At 35.5% G+C, this 21362-nt stretch overlaps 1 protein-coding gene across 1 annotated transcript in view; it reads right to left on the bottom strand.

Moving 5' to 3' along the window:
• Positions 1-21362, bottom strand: part of TTC7B (tetratricopeptide repeat domain 7B) — a 134118-nt gene that overhangs the window by 52974 nt on the left and 59782 nt on the right. The window contains exons 10-15 of the mRNA XM_032189229.1: positions 19172-19255; positions 17843-17947; positions 16430-16547; positions 16175-16232; positions 12750-12822; positions 11785-11945 (exon numbers count right to left, since the gene is read on the bottom strand). Of these exons, the coding sequence (XP_032045120.1) occupies positions 11785-11945; positions 12750-12822; positions 16175-16232; positions 16430-16547; positions 17843-17947; positions 19172-19255 (599 nt within the window). The remainder of the gene's footprint in view (positions 1-11784; positions 11946-12749; positions 12823-16174; positions 16233-16429; positions 16548-17842; positions 17948-19171; positions 19256-21362) is intronic.

Here is a 21362-nt window from a genome sequence, read left to right as displayed (position 1 = left end):
AGTGCAGCACAAAACATGACAAAGTAACCACAGCATGGTGGAACAGCACTTGTGACTATGAGTGCAAGTAGTGAGGAATAGTCAATATTCAAAATAGAAATGAAGTGTGGAACAATATCTGTCAGTGATGTGTGAAACTGGAATAAATATAACAGATAAGAACAGCAATCTGTTTGGGTCAAATCCTTTGTGGAAGGAAAGTAGATAAAACAGGTTCTGTTAAAGAAACTAGACTAGCAAGGCATTTGTTGGAGCATCAGTATTTCATAAGGAAACAGATCTTTGACATTAGATTACAAAAAGAAAAGAAAAAAAAAAAAAAGGAGAATTGCATCTTTTTAGGAGACTAATTATCCAGACAAAATGGGGAACAAATCAAACTCTTAAGTGGAAGGTCTTAGTTATTCTTGGAGCTAACAGCTGATACATTTATGAAATAGTTACTGAAGCGGCAAATGACTCCATTAAATTTAAGACTGTTCTCACTAACTAATGAGGACATTATAAAACAGCTGCTTATAACCTAATCCATAAACTGCTGGATTTTTGTTTAAATAAAGAGTGAAAAATCACAAATGGGTTTATAGCTAGGCCTTTGAATTTCAACAGGAATAGTGTGATAAACTTGACATCTGAGATACAAAGAAGTCTGCCCTTTAACAGAAAGATGATTAAATTTTTCAGGAACTGTATCTGAAGTTGAAGGAGGTAAAACTCGATGTTTGACAAGCCAATCAACAATAACATTGTGCAAGTAAGATATCAAATGTGCAGAGATCCTACACCAAGAACAGTGGGAGAAAGGAAAAAAGAGAAAGAAAGATCAGTACAGAAAGCTGTATCTTTGGTGCATGTTAAAAAGTAAAGCTAAACTAGACCCTGAAAAGGATATTAAATAAAAAATTAGTCTTTAAGGACTGTTTTTGTCCTTAATTAGGAGGAAAATATCATGAATGAAACCCACCACCACCACTACCCTAATCCTTATCTATGTTGTCGCAGATACGAAAACAAAGAAAAATGGAGGACAGGAACACTTTAATAGCGAATACAGTTAACACAGTCAAAAATAGTCCCGTCCTTAGAACTGTGCAAAGATTCACACAGAAGATTGCTGGCAGTGAAAACATTAAAGAAAATATCACATCTGTAATGACTGGAGAACAGCAACCATACTCTCACTGGTCTTTCAAGAGAGAAGACACAAACCAGTAACATTAAAAAAAAAATAGCATCCAAAATAAAAGGAAGATTAATTAGGTAACATTGTTACAGGAAAATGTGTCACAGTGAAATTATAACACAGAGAGATTGTACCAAGCAATCTGGGTAACAGTTATCCCAAACCAGAGCTGCCCAATGGCCAGGTTCATCAGTCAGACAGCTGTCAAGAGGGCAGGTGCCATTCTTGAAAGCACTACTTGAAGCAGACAGAGAAAGAAACTGCCACTGTGCAATAGCCTCATGAGAACACATCTGGAATGCTATACATAACTATATATAATCTTCAGTATAATAGTTCCACGCACAAAGATAAAAAAATTAATTGGAGCAGCTGCAGAGCAAGGTTGTGAGGGTGATCAGCTGACTGGAGACTACCGGTTATGAAAAGTACTTCATTTAGTCAGCCTACCAAAACAGAAGCCAAAAAGAGATACAATCTCTATCTACAAATACAGATGAAAGGAAAAGAACAATTTAACCAGAGGACAATGTTTTCACAAAGCCTAGTGCACATAAAGGCCATATAGACTATCAAAACATCCAGGATGGAAATCGTGTCTCTCAAGATTATCAATGAAATTGTACAACAGACTGCTTCCTCGGTTTGGTTTGGACAGACTCCAGAAGAGGTGGAGCAAATAACCTAATTGTTCTTAAAATATACACAATGACTTCAAGAAAAGCACTATAGAATAGGATAGCTGTAATAAGGAATCCTTGTGAGTTCCGAGGTTCTCGATAAGGCTCTATTTCCCAATCAATATAAGCTATCCTTCTAAAACAATCTGAAGCTTTCCCTGCCAACCAACCAGTGTCATTTGAAGCACAGTCAAGAACACATGAATCTGCAAAACAAAACTGCTGTCTTAATTATAACTCTTCCTTTCTTCTCAGCAAGTCTGTTTCACTTTTGAAACAAAACATCCAGATGCTGCAATAATGTCAGGCAATTAGGACAAGTCAGTATGTCAAATACTGGCATTAAGTCATTACAGATATTCCTACTCTCTAGAATGAATTAAAAATTTATAGTGAAGACTGATCTCTGCTCTGTGACAAGTAACACTATCAGCACAGAGAAGCCTTAGTTCTTTCAGTGAACAGGTATTACTTACCTCGGCTATCATTTCCAAGCCAGCTGCTTCGCTTTTGGTATCAAGCAAGTCATTTTTGCATGTTGCTGTGCACCGTATGAGCATACCAGCTTGGATGGGCCAAAGCTGGAAATCTATAGTCCACACACTACCATATAGAAGAGACGTGCCTTTCATTCCGCATTTCTTTCTTTAAATCTTGGCAACACAACATGTGTTCTTTACTTGATCAGCCTACTAGAGCAGTATCATCAATCATAGCAGTAATCAGGAATCGCCCTAAGGTTCCTCAGACTAAGCAACTTCCTGTTGCAAATTTTTAATTCCACTAGATTTCTTCTAAAGGGTCCATATCCCTATATCCTGACCAAAAATGAACAGACTGCACTATTTTCCATTAGGATTTGGAGTAATTTCATTATTATTCTCTTCTTATATAAATTATTTATGTGATTCAGGGATTGAAAAACATAAGGAAGAGGTATACCATCACTGAAAGTATGTGCTTTGAGAAATATTAGCCCTACAGCTTAACATGCCAGAAGCCTTGCTGAGAACCCTTCAAAGACTCCTCTGCATGCAGTGAGGTCAGGCTAAGCATACTCAGCACAACATACACAAGAGTGAACAGCTAACCCACTTGAAGAAGCTAAAATTTGAAAGGACAGATCTAATCCACATGTGTACAATGCAGGATTAAAAATACAACTGCCTTTATGTTATGTTCTGCATAAATTGAGTACATTTTATATGCTATAAGAGAACCTTTTAAAGTAGTACAATAGTTGCATTTCTAACTTCTAAGTGAAGTTAAGAATTACATTTCTAACAGTATTTTTACATCATTATCAACCATTAAGAGGTGGTAGGAAAGTAATTAAAATACTGGCAGCCCCATAAAAATGACAGCAACCAACATATTCACACAGAAAGCATCAAAGCACAGTCACCTCGATAACAACTGTATTAATTTCTACAATAGCATAAATAATAATAAACTTTATATTATCTACATCCTTTTTATTCTTTTTAATCTGTAAGAATAAACTTTATATAGTTAACACTTACAGCCTATTACTTATTAGAGCACAAAAGAAAGGCAACAAAGTTCTGCATAAAGACACATAATATTTCACATTGATTTCACATTTAAGTGCCCGTTTGACATACCCTATAACTTTAAATCCTGGAATGCTAGGAAAATCCAAGAGAAGGTGTTCTGTTTCTAAAACTAGACACTACATTAAAAACACACATGCAAACCTCACCAAGTCTAAATGTATGACTTCTGAAACGTTAGACTACGACCCTATATAAAATAAATAAAATAAGAATAAAATCACAGAAAGGGCAATGCAGATCACTATAGAATGATATCAAAGTCTGAAAGTGAACAATTTTTTTGATACAGACTTTTTCCAAATGAGCTGAACTTAAGCAAAAAGATAATTATGTTGATGTAAACTTATGTTTACACACACACTTCATATAATCACAGCTCATTTCTGTAACAAAGCCATCAGTGTCAACAGATTGTATAAATTAAATCAGATTAACTGACAGATGCCACAGTAATTAAGGTGGGAAATCAGTACAAAGTGCGTCTAAAATTTACTTTGAACATATATTATTTAATGTTTATGATTTGAGAGAATATAAATTTATTCACCTTTCCCAAAGTTTTAGGAAAGTGCACTTCTTGCACTTAACAATTAGATACACGGGAAAGATTTCTGATATAAATTATAGGTATCATTAAAGAAGCCAAACCTTAGCATATACTAAGAGAAATTGAAATTGTTATCAGCCAGTGTTCTTCTGACAGCCTTGCAATTATTCATGAATAAATGGTTTAGAAGAAAAAGGTTAAAAGAAAATCCTGAAGTTCACAGTGTTAACTTCATTCACAGTCCAGAATTTGACAACAGATTACAGTCTGCAATTTTGTAGCTTTTTCTAAAAGGAGAAGGTAAGGTTGACTGTTGTAAGACCCTTCATTCAGGAATTCCACTTGTATCCAATGAGACTCGAATTTATATGTAATATACTCTCCTAATGCAAAGATCCTTGTAACAGCACAGTAGGAAACTTTCCAATCAATTTCTTCAGTAGCACAGATTAACAGCTCTCAAGCTGGAATTCTTTTTAAAAAGAGCATATAGTTGCAAGAATAAATATAGCCTTTGCACTCTAAAGTGGAAACGCATCATAGAAATAAGTGACTGAGAAGCAAATGAGAATGCTAGTAAATAGGTAATTGGACATAAACTCCCAATGAAGCAATTATGCTCAAAATAATTAACACGATCCTTTCCAATGGAGATAGTTCTTTGTAGATAGCAATGATAAGCAATATGGAAGTATTGTGTGCAGCTCCTGTTTACATACGATGAAAATGCTGGCTGTAGTACCCAAGTGCAACACATAATTAAAAGGTTACAGAACGTGCCCTGCTATCAGGAACATTCTCAACAGAAAGGACGTTTAGAGGTGACTTGATTATAGTAGCTACCACCAGAGTACGAAGGCACTAGTACTACACATTGCTTAGTAAAGAATATGCAAAAACTAATGTCTGGAAGCAAATAAAGGAACAGCTCAAATTAAGAACAAAAATTCAGTTTTCATGAAGAGTGCCAAACAAAAACGAATTAACACATGCTGCAGTGGTATCTCCAGCTTCTGATGTGTCCATATCAAAATCAGAACTATATGATCATCAAAACAAAAGATGACATAATTACAAAAAATTAACTGACAGAAAGAATGTCAACATGAAGCTAGATACAATGTGGAACAAGCATATTTTAATAAAGGATTTACATTAAATGATTTTACATGCCTCACTTCTATCATCATAATTTAAGTAAGTAAATGAATTCAGAGAGGTGTCTGCTGAAACTGCAATGTGCAACCTTGCACAGTCAGTCTACTTAAGTTTTCAGGAAAGTTTTACTATCGGGAAAGATGTAAACATAAACTGAACAAATTAATCTTATTTCCTGATGATTTCTTTTGAATTTCTGTGATATTGCTGCCCAATCAAATTTTGTCTCCTTATCCTGAAGCCAGTTTCCTCTTCCCCACTTAATCACATCTGCTCCTGATTTTTGTTTTAAGTGTCAACAATTGAGAATTAGTCTCCTTTACCCAAGTCACATTTACAAGCTAGCAAAACAAATAATGAGAGGAGGTTACCAAGTACAACTATTCACAATGTGTATTTGAATTATTTTTTCAGCTGCTTCTATCAGTCCAGTTCCTTCAGGAAATCTGATGAACTGCATCACTAGATCACCAACACTGGCAACAGGAGATCAAGAAACCAATTCTAAACTTCGTTAAAATATCTGCAATGCATCCAATTTAACAATAAGAATAATAATAAAAATCTCCTAAAGCATTTCTCAATCAATCACCAAGAATACTAGAAGGTGTGAAACCTGATCCAAAAGATTCAGAAAAAGTGACAGATTTCTCTAGTGACTAAATAAAGCAGAAGGGTAATCTCTTCCAACTTTGGTTGGATAAATCCCCAGTACTGGGAGGCCCATATACATAGGAACACAGATGAAATAAAAACAGCCATTTCAGATGGCTCTTGGAAGCCTGACTCTCAAACAGGCAAAAGATACAACAAAAACAGCCCTCAGATCCCAAAATAACAAGATAAGAATCTTCTGGAAAGCACGAATAAGTATCTTTACTGTGCATTGGATGGCCTCCACTGCACCCTTTAAAATAAGATTTCCTATATATTTATTCACAGAGCGGTAGCATTGCTTTTTTTCAGACAAAAGCAGTAGTCAGTCCTGTGACTTTTGGTGGAGGTGTATTTATACATGGTGTATGCCATCTTATGAACTCAATGTCCCTAAGAAAATGTAAATCTGTAAACTATAATGAAGATAGTTTCTGACTGAAGCCAGAACAAATTAGTTATACTTGAAAACTTTCTGTTTTCTTGCCTTGAACACCCTGCGGCAGCCAGCTCATGGCCTGAGCTGGGACTCCTTCAATCAAGTTCCAGAGAAGTATCTATAGCCCAGCCATGCCTAGCAAATAGAACAGTCAGGGATAATACCCTGAGGCCAATGACCAATTTGTTACATGAAGTAATATCTACCTATCAACAACATCCTGTTTAATGGACCATTCTGTGAAAGCACATCATAACAACTAATGAAAAAGAAAAAACAATGAGGGACCTAACAGAAAAAGAAAATTCACAAGCAAATGACACTGTCTTTCAGTAAAAGAGGTGATTCTCCCACTCTAATTAGCATTGGTGCAGCCTCACCTGAAATACCGTGTACAGTTCTGGGTTCTGCAATATGAAAAGGATGTTAAGGTCCTTGAAAGTGTCCAGCAAACCTGGTCAGAAGCATCCTGTGAGGAGAGGCTGAGGACACTTAGGCTGTCCAGTCTGGAGATGAGGAGGCTCAGAGGCGGCCTCATTGCTCCCTGCAGCTCCCTGAGGAGGGGAAGCACAGAGGGAGGTGCCGCTCTTTGCTCCCAGCACCCGATGGCAGGTCAGGTGGGAGCTGCACGGAGCTGCACCAAGGGAGGGTCAGACTGGGCATTAGGGAAAATGCATTGACCGTGAGGGTGGTCAGACACTGGGGCAGGCTTCCTAGAGAGGTGGTTGCTGCCCCGTGCCTGTCAGTGCTCAAGGGGCATTGGGACAGTGCCCTCAGTAATGTGCTTGAACTTTTGGTTAGCCCTGGAGTGGTCAGGCAGCCGGACTAGATGATCTTTGAAGGTCCCTTCCAACAGAACTGTTCTATTCTGTTGATTCTGTTCAGGACTTACACAAATATTCCTGAGAACAAACCCATTTACTCCCAAGACAGACAAGATAAAAATGAAATGGATTTGATAAAGCATATTGTCAGAAGTTGACAAGGGTGTATACACTGACCTTTTCAGAGGCATGACTTTGGCAAGGCCCCTGGACCACTACTTCTTGTCTAATCCTATATTACTACCCTTTTCTCAAAGAATTCCCAGTGTTCTCTTTATCAAGAGAAAAAGAATTGTAAACTCATCCAACACCACACATAACAGTGCAACTATTCCCCAACTTTGGGAAAACAGAATGGTGCAATTTCTTCCCTCTAGCTGATAAATACACCCACCCCACAGAACAGCAATGCACCTACCACCATACATTGCACGTACCAACAGCTCTTCTGTTATGCCTACTGGACAACAAGAAATGAGTTTGTTAATCAACAATCTGAAGGGAAGGTTAATAGGCTCTGTGATTCTGGGAAATCTACTGTAGCTCAGAAGGAATCCTTGAAGGACATGAAGGAAAGGATTTTAATAATTTTCAGTAGTGATACATAGGCCTGATGCTTCTGTAAAAGATTCTTGGAAGAAAAAAAATCCATCACACTTCAACAAATGTAAATGTTTAAACTGTGAAGTCAGTCTTCAGTTGTCTTCGAACCTGCTACCATATGTCTTTCCTTTCTGAGTGTACTTAACATTAAAATAACATGCTTACACTCCTCAAATAACCCATCTGCTGTTCCCTGCTTCTCCTACTTCAAAAGCTTGTCAGCTGCTACCCATTGCAGTTCTCAATTTTCAGCATACAATTAGCTATTAATATTCATTATATATTTTGCCTAGTTATGCTAATTTCAGGCACTATAGTCATCTTTAACTGCCCCAACACTTGAAATAATGACAGAGTACTCTTGAAAAGCTATGATGAAGAAAACAGTATCAAAAATATTTCATTAAGAAACGTAACTGTCTCTTTTGGCTATGAAGTAGGGCAGAAAAAAGTGTTATTTCAAGATTTTATACTATTCAAAAAACCACTAAGATATAGGCTCCTCATCACAAGCAGGTGAAAGGACAGGGAAGGGTCATGGAAAGGAATTTGTAAATAAGGCTCCTTAACATCGCACATGTAACTATGTTATGTATATTGCACAAGATGTACAAGCCCAACATTAATCAACGCTTACTTATTTCTCAATCTTCTGCCCACCCCTAAAAGCATTAAACAAAGCAGATCTGTTCATTGACATTTGTTCAAAAACAAGACAATGCAAAGATTCCCAAGAAAAGTTTTCAAAACCCTATAAAAAGGCAGAAAGCTCTTAACAGCTGAAGGATTTGATTTACTTTCAAAATGCCCTCTTCCCAAAAACTATTCTCCACTTGTCTATTTGACAAGAGCTTATCACTGAGTGTCCAAAGCATTTTGGCTTTTCTCTGTCAGCTGTCAACACTGTACAAGACAGTTTAACTCAACACATTAGCCATAAAACATGACTATAGCCAATTTATGACTGGAATCCTGCATATCTAGGCACTGCCTTGAAATAACTGAGCATAGCAGTTATCTTGGGTCTCGATAATGAAATGATCTCTGAGAACTGTATATGCTATTGGTTTCACTGCAAAGATGCACTTACCACAAGCAGAGCTCTGTAGCTGGTGTTGGTGGAAATAAACTACGAGAAGAAAACTATCCCCAGGTATCAACGCAACAAAACTATCACAGCCGTGCATCATCTTGAATACACCTCCAGATGGTAATGCACACCTCTGGGACTGCTTATACACTCAGAGTAGGCAATCACTGGATTAAAATAAAATTCAAGGCAAACCCAAGCAGCAAAGAACTCACATACACATCTACTCCCTTACAGTTAACTACTCTAGCACTTTAGGATATACTGTGGCTCCTTCCTGCTCACTCTCTCCTTGCTTTCAAGGCAGCGTGTCCCTGGTTCTTTACAAGGAACATCTCACCATATAGTGAGAACACAGTCTACCCTATAGTTTGGTGGTCAGGCCTCTGTGCTTCATCATCTGTGGGTTTAAAACCTGTCAAGATGAAAAGGAACTGAACTGCACATTTATACTACAGGGACAAGTTGTCTAATGAAATAGGGGGAAAACTGTGTAACTTCTGATGAGTTCAAATGCCATTTGATGTGAATGAGACCAAAATCATGCATTTTGATTATTTCTGGAAAACATTAATACATACCTTTTTCACTTTTACAGGTATATTACTTTTTTTTCCAATAGTTTGGCCCCATATTTTGTAAGTTCTCAGAGTAGATTGCATGTTTATGCTGACAATATAATAGACTAAGGAAGAACAAACAACTCTCCACTGAAAAATAAAGCTATATCTTGCCATTAACAGCACAGTGTAACATTTGTTCATTTCTTCCACTACGTTACATTATGATGGGACAGAAGTCTTTGGCTCTGAGAAATCTTTCTACTTAGTGACCTAGGGATACAGGGAGAAAAATCATTATCCGATCAACTCCATTCGTTTAGCAACTTTCTAACTCTATACCTCAGAAAAGTTAACAATAATTCAGTATGTGATGGTATGCTTACAGTGCACTTCAAACATTGAACATGAAACAACTCTAGGAATGTATCAATTTTAAAAGATTAAAAACTGACAGGTATTTACTAATTAACTACAACAGAGGAATGCTTTACAGTGTTGATTTCTCAGTATGACTCAGTGTGTTCTATGACTTCCTTGCAACCTCTAGCATTTTACAAAGATATAGTGTTAATAAAGTTCTGAAAACTTAGATTCTTTTCACAAAGAAAAGCAAAACAGAAATAGCATACAGTTATGAATAGGGCAGGACAGCACCCACTGTAACAATGCATTTACAGCATGAAGAGGTATGTGGATAATAACAATAAAAGAAATAGGAAGAAAATTAAATCATATGCCCTATGTTTTACTTTAGTATTTGCCCAGTACAGATTTATTACACTGTAAAGCTACCAAATTTTGCAAAAAAAAAAAAAAAAAAAAAAAAAAAATTTAGGTACTTGATTCTGACAAATAAAGAGAATATCAAGAAAAGCCTTGTACTATTTAGCTTACTGGGATTGCAGACATAACTGAAAGATGAAAGAAAAAACGTTATGATTTGAAATGTTTACAAAAGCTGATAAAATACCAAAGACAAATAATAAAATGTTTTAGTATATCCCAAAATCAGCAAGCCTTAGAAGAACACACAAGGATTTCTTCCCAGCCTGCTAGGAAGTACCATGAATTCCTGCTCTTTAAAGAAGCTGCAGTATAAAAAATAGAATCAACAGTACAGGAAGCATTTGTGTTTCACATTTTATATGCTCATACATACATGCTGACAACTATTTCAAGAGCACCAGATATAGTGTGCAAGAACAGATTGTAAACATGAGGTTTTGCTGATAAATCCTTGCAAAAGTAATCCAGCTACATGAAGGAGTCAATCCAAATTTATCTTATTGACCAGATGTGTTTGGCTGGCTGTCAGCATCAATTGCAGAGCACACACAAGAGATCTCAGTCATATCCTCAACCTCTCTGGAACCAGCATCAATTTGACAGCACCAAAGAGAAGACTCTAAAAGACTGCCTGGAGATGCACCTTGAATTCAGCAGCTGTACATCTGATGTAGATTCCTACTGCCAAGATAATTCTCTCCAGTTCCCTGATCTGCACAAGCAGGTTTTAACGTAGCACACTGTATCACCATGGTGTTTGTGTTATGTAACAGGACTAACAGTGTAGAACCACAATTATGACTCATGTCATTAATATACATGCCTTACTAGAACTACCAGAACTTTAGAAAGAACAAAACAATTCAGGCAACACATTTAACCACAAAATGTAGATACAAACAAGTATGGAAAGGACACGAACCATACTTGAAAAACCCATAACTATCTGCCTAATGCTCGTAAGTAATTTTAAGCATTTTACTGAATGATCCTTTGTTTTTCTATTAAAACAGAGAGAAGTTTCAGATATACTTCTTCTAGATTATTAATTATTCTGAGAGATATAGCAGCATGTTCTTTGCCTTATATGATTCCACTAAGTGGCAGAAGATGAACCAAAAAAATTCGATGTCTGATGCTTCATTTGCCTTTCTAACCTGGATTTACTGACAGAGATCCATCAGAGGCCTGAAGAAAGCACAGACAGGTTTAGGAGAACTGCTAGATAGTTCTCAAATCATGAAGCATGTCTGGAAACACCTAAAAAGAACTCAGAATCCATACAACATGCACAGAGTTATCTGTAGGATGGGATCAATCTCCCCTAGCCAATAGTAATGTCCTGTTTATCCTGCTTAGAACATTGCATAAAAACAGAAGACAGGAAAATACTCTTAAAGCATATAACAGGGAGAAACCATTGAAACAAGCAGTACATGGAAAAAGACAAAATAAGATCAGCTATCTAGCTCTAGCCTCCCTTCCAAAACCAAATACTTAATCACTATTTAAAAAGCCTTTAATAAAAATCAGACTTGAATTAAATGTCAGGAGGGAACAATGCTGTAAAAAGCTTAAAAATTGATCAATTTCAAATCCATTGTCTTTCAAAATGAATGATATAAGCATCTATGAAAAATATGAGAGAAAACACAGAAAGCAAACACAACATTCACTCACATAAAATTTTCTGGATATTCACTCAAGGCCATATCAATGATATTCAAAGCATCATGATAGTGTTTCTGGGCTGATAGCAAGAGCGCAAGGAGATGAAGAGAGTTGGCATCATCTCCTTGTAGCTGCAGAGCCTGACGAACATAACCCAAAGCTTCTGGTATCTGATTAAAAAAAACAAAAAGCAGAAAAAGAAAGCACCAGTATTAGAAGTCTTTCTTATTACTTGATTACATGTATTTAACGTTTTCACACTGTTCACCAAGATAGACTCCTGTAGAACACTCTTCATCAGTGTAAAAATAGACTTGATGTTCTACAATGATCTGCAAAAGTTTAATAATATATTAACCCTGAAAAATAAAACAGAAAAATAAGTTTTAAAAAACAGTTCCCTTCAGCCTCTTAAAATATTAGCTTACAGGTTTTTTTTTTTTCCAAATACAGGTTGTATTTCTCCATGACTTTGAAAATATTTTAATTCCAATTATAGTCTTACTTTCTAATTCTGTTTGCAATAACCAAATCTTCTGAAAGTATTCAGAAAAGGCATGTATCTTATCAGATACTGAATACTTAAGCACTGTCTAGATTGTTAGAGACTAGATTCAAGAGTCCCACTCTCTTGATAATCCATAAACAGAGATCACACGTAATAGGTAAAAACATGGTAAAAAATTGACTTTGGTACTCTCTGCCAAGCACCATTAATGATGAAAAACATAGATTGAATGTGTTATGTTTTATTTCTGATCCTTGGGCTGCAAATACTGTGGCAGAAGTCTGGAGAAGTATATAAAACCAAAGGTGTTCAGAAAGAATATATCCATATATTTTTAATATATATGCTTATATGCACAAGGAAAACCACAATTTTGTTGAAGAAATCTTCATCAGCATCCACCAACAGATACATGCTTTAATGTTCATATGGCAATGTGAGGTTGCTCTTCTAAAACAGAACTAACCTGTCTGGATATGGCAAGCTGCAGTGCCAAATAAAAAGCTGCCAGATGATCTGTTGGAGACAAACTGTGAGCCCTGGAGAAAAACAAAAACAAAGAAACAAAACAAAAACAACAGTGTGTTTTTTTTTTCTCCTGTTAATACAGGTTAGACACCCCTACAAATGCATATATATTCATGTATGCATGTTCAGATCTCTTCACTACATTTATACTGGTATTTTTATATACCTGGTATTCATTACAGTGACTTCTCCTGTACTTCTCAATCATCTTTGATTTAAAGGGATGCATTTGGGTTCATATAAATGACCCAAAGTATCATTTTTTTGGAGAAACAAATTATGTAATTTTAGTATAAGTTTATAAAATGAGCAATACAAAATAATTATTTAATTAAAATATACTCCAAAACTATATGTAACTAAGTTTTAATAAACATTCATTAAGCAGAGATTTCTTACATATACACACAGAAAAGAAACACATCAATGTGCCTTCAAAGACAAGAATGATGTCATCTGCATGAGAAGTACCCAAGCAATCACACTGCCCTTGACCAGGATGGTTCTGAAGCACAGAATTTGAAGAGGAAAAGTAGCAACAAAGTAGACCTGAATTTTATTTATTCTAATATTTTACACTTACTCCCAAAATGTTGATGATTACTGCTGTTGCAAACCCCAGTTACCAAAACAAAAATAATATTTTCCCACATTTTTATTAATGTTTGTTTGATTTGAATATTCAGGTCATATGCACATAATTTCTATTGTTCATATCGACACAAATCCCACACAAAAAGTTCTTGCAATACACTGTAATACAGCCCTTCCCATGTAAGATAAGTTGTTGTTGTTGTTTTGGTGGGAGCTTCAGCATAGACAAAGAAACCTGATCATTATACCCCAAAATGATGTGTAGTGAACACTGAGCAGCAGGAGTGCCACTACATTTAATCTATATTTGATGTATTCTTTTAATGCAGGCTCAGGTAGAAGTAGTGTGCAATAATCATCTTCAGAACATCTAATCAGTCTTCTTCATATGGAGCAAACAAAATTAACCTTTAATTCATAACAATCACAAAAGGAACCTTCTGCTGGTGCAATTCTGCCTTCCCAAGTCCAAAGAGACAGCTCCATTAGTTTAGCAATTACTCTAACACATATCAATGTAGCTTAAGTTAGTAGGGGGCTTCTTTATATTTTATTGAACTTAACTCTAATTTCAAAATTAGAGTCAAATATGAAACCCTAGCAGAGTGTAGGAATTTTCATTTGTTTGTTTTCTGTTTTTTCTTTTTTCATCTTTTATCTTGGAGAGTACTGGTTCAGTCACCAAGCTTCAGCCAGTGAAAGAATAAAGCTGTTACTATCTATCAAAAATTTGGCAAGTTCTGTGAAACTCTCCAATTCACACCAACCACATGAAAAGCACTGAAAGTCTTCCAAAAGAAGTTAGCGAAGCAAACACCCCCTCAGCACTGTGCAAAGATGGCAACAACTGCCTGCTCAAATGGCCAATGTCACAAAGTGATGGCCTTGAAATATGGCATAGAAAAGGGTCCCTGCACAAAACTGAACTTCTTCAGACTTCTGTTTCTTCAGGAATTGGTCCTCTAAGCAAATGATTTAAAAAGGAAAAAAAAAATAAAAAATCAAAACAACAACAACAAAAACTTGACAGATTAGAATACTGATCCCAGTACAATTGCTTGTTCTATAAACTGTGTAGGAGATGAATGGAGAATTTCAACTTCCATCTCCTTCTTTTTTTTTTTTTTTTTTTTTTTTTTTTTTTTTTTTAAGAAGCGTGAGAGGAAAATGGGCATGATTCTGGTAAGCTTAGCTTTGTTCCCACTCTGTGTGGGAACAAATTTTAGGTAACATCCTATACCTAAATCATCAACACAAGCAACTAGCAATGCTATGAACCACACTGCAGCATATTCCCAGTCTAGCAGATTTATCAGACTCCTTTTGTGAGCCTCTGTGAACACAAATGGAGAAACATGTTAATATGCAAAACTATCACCTCACAAAACATACTTTCTCCTTTCTCATAGGAGATAACCATAGAATTTTAAGATGCAGAAACTACATTCTCTTCAAGGGCCAAACCATTCTATTCAAGATCATATGTGGAATGTAAACTACTCATCAGTAATCATCGCTAGCAGCAATAACAACTCACTAGCGTTTTGAAAACATACACCCTATGTATTACTAACACCTTCAAAAGACACTTTAAATAAGTGTATGTACAGGTTAATTCTAAGAAAAGACAGCAGAAAGAACAAGTATGTAACTGAATACCAATACTCTTGAATGTGCACTTAAATACTAAACAGTGTTCTTAAGAGGTTGCGTGAACTTAAAAAAAAAAACAACAAAAAAACATATATATGTATATAACCCACACACACAATGAATCACAAAGATGATGCAAAGAAAACAGATGTAATTAATCCCCATGTCCTCCAAATTTTCTGTGTATAAATTTATATTTTGCTAGTTAGTACAAATATTTCAAAGATCCACATCACTACAAAACTAAAGTTCTGCTCAACCTACATAGCTAGAGAACATATGCAATGGTTTGTTGAAGAGTTGCTAGATATGTTTTTAGATTTCAGCTGGCACCTATCACTGCTCGGAAGTCTTTGAAACCAAGCAGTTAAGAAGGCATCAAGAGGCTTATTGTTCAGCTGCAGAGAATGAAACATAAAAAGAGGCGTAGTTAAATGTTGCAGCTCTTCTGCTGGTTATGCCATCAAGATTTGTTTCTTCTGTAATTAGGGTAAAGATGTTCTCTTTCATCTCTTTATCATTTGTAGAGTCAAACTCTTGTGAATGAACTATTGTTACCTCCAAAAGCACTGCTTCTGTTTAAGGCACGTGGAAGACTGGGCATTTGCAATGTCACTGCCTACACCATTAAATCTCCAGATAAAACTTATTTTCTTGTCTGGGCTTACAACCTGCACTTCACCCCTGAACCACAGCAGTAGGGCCTTGATTATCGTTCTGCCTGTACTGGCATAAATAATGATAACCTGCTATATAACCTGATAAGCAACTACCTCTTCCAGAAATGTTATCACACTGAATCATGACTTAAAACCTTGCATCGTAGTATTATTTCCTTCTAGATCAGAACAGAATCCTCCTCTAAGCAAATATTTTATACTAGACAGTAACACAAATGTCTTTAAAATGAAATAAAAGGAAATCCTTATGAATCAATTTAGGTATTTCTGGCAGAAAATGATGAAGTGAATGTTGAAGAAATACATTCTGTACTCATGAAGGCAAACTCCCAGAGGTGAAATCCTCATTACAGTCTTTTACAAGTCCCTTTCTAACACATAATAAAGCTTTTCACTACACAGGCAGAATTAAATGAAAAGATTAACACCCACTCACCTCTGAAATGCAAGAAGAGCCTTTCTCTGTAAGACCTCTTGCATCCCTCGCAAAGATGCTAAAAAGGATATATTTAATCAGTGATATGCAAGATCAAGAGATTTCATTCCACATGCTCACTGAACTAGTGCTAATATATTGACTAGGGAAAATGGCTGCACACAGAAGTTTTAATATTAAGTCTAGTATTCTGATAGGTATCCTTTTTTAGGCAACATGAGAATTTCCAGATTTGAGTGTTTATTCTTATCTTACCATCAGTAGCCTGCAGACTGTAAGTCAATCCCAGTGCCAAGTAGCCTTTTGCTTTGAACTCAGACGTTTTGTCTCCAAGATCAACAACTGTTTTGGCAAATCTTTCTGCTTCTTCCAACTGAAAACATTATAAAACATCCATATAAGTCTAAAACTAGCTAAAGCTTAATGAGAAGAATACACAACATGTGTATTATGCTCACTGAATCTGTTGAAATCTCAGTCATAAACACTTTTAGGACTGCTTCTCTTTCCATTAGACCTAGTTTTCTTGCTAAGTTCACAGTATGGAATGCAGATTTAAGAATGCTGAAGCACCCACTCTTATGGTTGAAATAAATACTGGTACAAAAAGCAAAATTACTGTGTTTTCACCTTTTCGTTTAAATTAAGAAGGCATTTCTGTTCTATAGCTGCCATCTACCATTTTTGCATTTCATAGTTAATGTTGAGTTCTTGCCCCACAAACCATTTCTTTAAGAGAATCAATTACAAAAAACATGGTTCCAAGTCTGCAAAGACTATAGCCATGCAAATCCCTGCATCACATACAATATTGCTGAATGTATGCAAATTCATGAAGAAAGAAACTTGTAAAAGATCAGGGTTTAACTGCATACCCAGGCTAGCATGTTATTCAACAATCTAGAAAGAAAATTAAATAAATGTTTGAATCCATTCCTGTAAATGTAAATGCTAAGTATAGCTAGCTACTCCATATAGAGTCAATCCATAGGGAGCAATTTACAGAAGTAGGATCTACGTTAATTACTAAAACTACTGTTATCAGCCTGAACAAGTCATATATCTACTACTGTGCTATTTTCTCAGTTTCTGATTGTGACTCTTCTCATTCTTTTTGAAATATTCTTTTGAAAATTACATTTATTTCTTGAAAATTCGTATTATGATCTTAGACCACCTTAATGTTTTTTGTATAGATTCATCAGTTTCAAGGATATGAATAATGCAACTCAAGTAACACTTTTGCAAAAGACACTGCCTCTACTAGGAATTCATGAACACCAGCTGTCTCCAAACATGGTGTCAGTGGAAAAGTTTCTCAAAAAGAATGAGGGATTTGTCCCATTCACTTCCCAAGATAGTTATTTTCTACAGACATCAGTCAAATTTTTAATCTCTGTATGCCAACAACGTTTCAATTTCTAATACATTCTGTCTTAGATCAGTACAAAGATATGCCATGTGGATAAGCTTAACCATTGCTGTCAAGTATTTTAAAGCCATGCAACAGGGATGTACATGTGCATACACTTATCTGTACTATGTTTTCTGTGACGATCTTATGCACAGTCACTGACCAAAATTATTTGCTACATCTCTAAACCAAGATTTTGTTGCACTTTAATCTCAGATCTTGCTGAAAAGACCAACAGCGGTGGCAAGGCTTACCCAGTGGAGAGATCCCATACAGAGCTTTGCAGCAAGGAGTGGAATAGTTGCATCATCTGGTTTCAAACGTATACATTCCTTCAAGACTTTAACTGCTCGAGCAGACTGTTAAAAACATTTTCCATTGAAATTACTAAAAACATAAATACATTTCACAGATACAAGATTAGTATTTCCATTTTCTGCTTTATTTTTCCCCTACATGAAGGAGCCATTACTGAACATTTTGTTGAAAATTTGTCACAAGAACTCTTCCCATGGAACAGAAGAGTTTAGCCACTGCTGTAGTTATTCTCCTCCTATGAACTATGATGAAGAGTCCCAGGTGAAATATTTGCTCAGAATGTATTCCCAATGGTACATAATTCAGGAAACAGTTTTGAGATGCATTTAAAAACTTTGGTAGGCCTACAGGCTCACATTACATCAAGGAAAATGAAGGAGAAGAAACAGGGGACGGTAATCAGAACAAGCTATGTTTTAGTGCTCTTTGGGAGTTATAGCAGCACATAAGAACAGTAGATATAATACAAGACATTATAACAGACTGTCATTGCTCCTCTTTTTAAATTATTTTTCCTCTATCCAATCGTAGTTTAAGAGAGCATTCTAAATGAACAGAGAATGACAAGAATCAAGCACTTTAAGAATCAATATACTTCAAAAAATAACTTTGGAAGAAATAAAATCATTCCTTTCCCCCACACTGAAGATAAGCAAGTTATCTCTACTGTGAATGATCTTTTAAAAAAAAAGCATTTACATTATATAATTAATATAAAATATTTTTCATAACGTGAGATGAAAAGCAAAAGGAACTGTAAATAGAAGATTGCATCTAATAATAAAATCTACTAGATTACAAAAAATATATTTTTTTTCTCATTTTAATAGTACAGCACGCACAGTCTCAAATACAATAATAGAGATAGCCAAATTCCCAAAGAAAAAAAAGAACAAGAGCATTATTAATCGGCATTAATTTGTACCTAGAAATAACGTTTGTTCATCAAAACAGCACATGAACAGGGATTTTACTGGAAAACATGATCTGGTATAATTCATATTCATTTAGCTTAGCTTGAGCTTGTTGGTAAGATAGTTCTTACCATCAGCTTTTAGTCCTCTTAAGTTAGAAACCATTTAAAATAAAAGGATTTTTACATTCTTTCTACAGCACTAGGCATGAATTCACAAATACAGTGTAGTTAGCCGGTTTACAGATGAGAATTAATTTCAAAAACAATACAGGTGAAAAATTATAGAAGTGCAAAATACTGTTATCAAAAGCCAACAAAACAAGAATTACATCAAAAAATTAAGACTTACTTTTCCTGCTGCCATCAAGGACAATGCAAATTGATACCAGAGATGGAATTCTTCAAATGCAAACTTCATGGCTCTTTCTAAACACTATTTTTTGGGGGAAACATTTTCATTAAAGGAACGTTCTTCAATTATTAAGAAGATATACTAGTATAAAATTTTTATAGACTAACATATAAAATACATGTAAACAAAAATATGAATTATTCAATAAGTGGAAACAGCTGCTAGACTATATATGTAGGAAAAAAAGAATTGAACTGAAAATTGATTTCCCATATACTAACATACTCCTACTGTTCTATTCAGTCTGAGAGAAGCAATTATAAAAATCAGTCAGCTTATTCTTAAATGAAGGTATCTAGAGCAAAAGCTCCAACAGGCAAGAGAAGTCTTAAGTGAAAAGAAAAATTGTACACACATATTCTTTAACTTATGAACACTAGTCTAGCAATGGCACTGTACATACTTATCAATACCACTTAAAAGTGGGAGAGGAGAAAGAAATAACATTCTCAGGTGAACCTAAGAATTTTAGCTTGGCACACTAAATACTCTGCTGAGATTTTCTAATTTAATAATGGAATTCCAAAAGGAAATTCATTATTACTAACTGAAATTAAATATACTACAAACATGTTTTGTGCTAATTTTGAAGGTTTGGTATCTGCTGTTTTCCATAAGAACTATTTCATTTTGCTATGCTCTTTTTGCTTATCAGGCTAGCTCTAAGGAGTTGGAATACTTGAAAAGTGGAATGCTTCTCTGGATTAAACTGTTTCAGCAATTAACATTCCCATCTGCAATGTGAAATTAATGAAGCAGCTTTTCTGATCTGACAGCTATAATGTATAGGTTTAATTGCAAGACCATGAATTAGTTTTTACATTCAAACTCAGAAAGCACTGCCAGGTATGTAGTGTGTTCCCAAATAATAGACTGCCTAATGATGCTTTTTTTCCCATTTCTACATATACACGTATGTATGCATATATGAGCATTAATTATACCGAGCCACTGATTCACAGTTAGAAACAAAAACAATTTTCTAGGCCTCACTTAATTAAAAATAACTTGCCCATTCTAACTGACAGAAAATACAAAAGTTGGAGAAGTTGTTAATAACAAAACAAAACAAAAAAAAAAAATTATAAGAACACAAGGGTCTTCAATTGTATTCTAGAAGGCTTGAGTTTCAATGGACTAATTAATAATCTATATGCTGTTCAGACTCTAAACCAATGATCTATATGCTGATCACTGCTGTTCTGAAACATTCTCTCAGAAGCGAGACATGGCCCTGAAAAAGTGAGAGCAGATATTGACCTGATGGAGGAAACCTTATTGCTAACACCCTGTGATTTCCTGCACATTTGGCAATTCTGCCAAGTACCTGTCTTTGACTATGCACACAGCGTGGCAGTTACAAAAATAAGTACTTCAAGTGACTGTCTTTTACTGCATTTAACATCCACTCTGGAAGTTCTGTATATACCTTTATTTAGAAACAGTCCTTCTGGATGATACTGGGAGGCTAAAAACAGGAAGATATTTCATCACATACAACACCTTGACATCCAAGGCCTGTGTCTGTTCTTTTCAGAGGTTGTTTTAGAAACACATTTAACCCTCTATTTTCATCTGCTTTGGTTTTCTTCAGTGAAATGAGGATTACAACGACAAGGAGGAAGTAAAGAGCCATATAAAATAGAGAAGAATTCTGCCACGGAATTCTTCCCATTTCTCTGATTTATGATGCTTCCTGACTGATCTTAGAGCTCTGAAGGTCTTTCCCGTAAACAGAACTTAAATAATTGGTTTAACCAAATGTTTAAGTTGTGCTCATCTTGAAATAAGATTGCCAACACTTAAAATAATAAAACTTGATGCGAATAACAGTAATAATATAATATCTGTTATAATTGAAACCAAAACCAAATCCATTATTCCAGCCACAATGTAAAGATACCAGATAAGAACTACTAACACTTTGAAAGAAATGTCTGGAAAGCACCCTAAACTATGAATACTATTTCTGAGCCTGACCACTTAAGAAAACAAGATCTAACTTTTCCTTAACATTTTTGCCCAGAGAAGCTGTGGAGTATCTCTGGAGATATTCAAAACCCGCCTGGATGCCATCCTGTGCACTGTGCTCTAGCTGACCCTGCTTGGCAAGGGAGTTGGATTAGAT

This window comes from Aythya fuligula, chromosome 5, assembly GCF_009819795.1.
Source record: "Aythya fuligula isolate bAytFul2 chromosome 5, bAytFul2.pri, whole genome shotgun sequence".
NCBI classification, from domain to species: Eukaryota; Metazoa; Chordata; class Aves; order Anseriformes; family Anatidae; genus Aythya; species Aythya fuligula.
The sequence above is the reverse complement of the archived record's forward strand: the minus strand, read 5'-3'. Positions and strand labels throughout refer to the sequence as shown.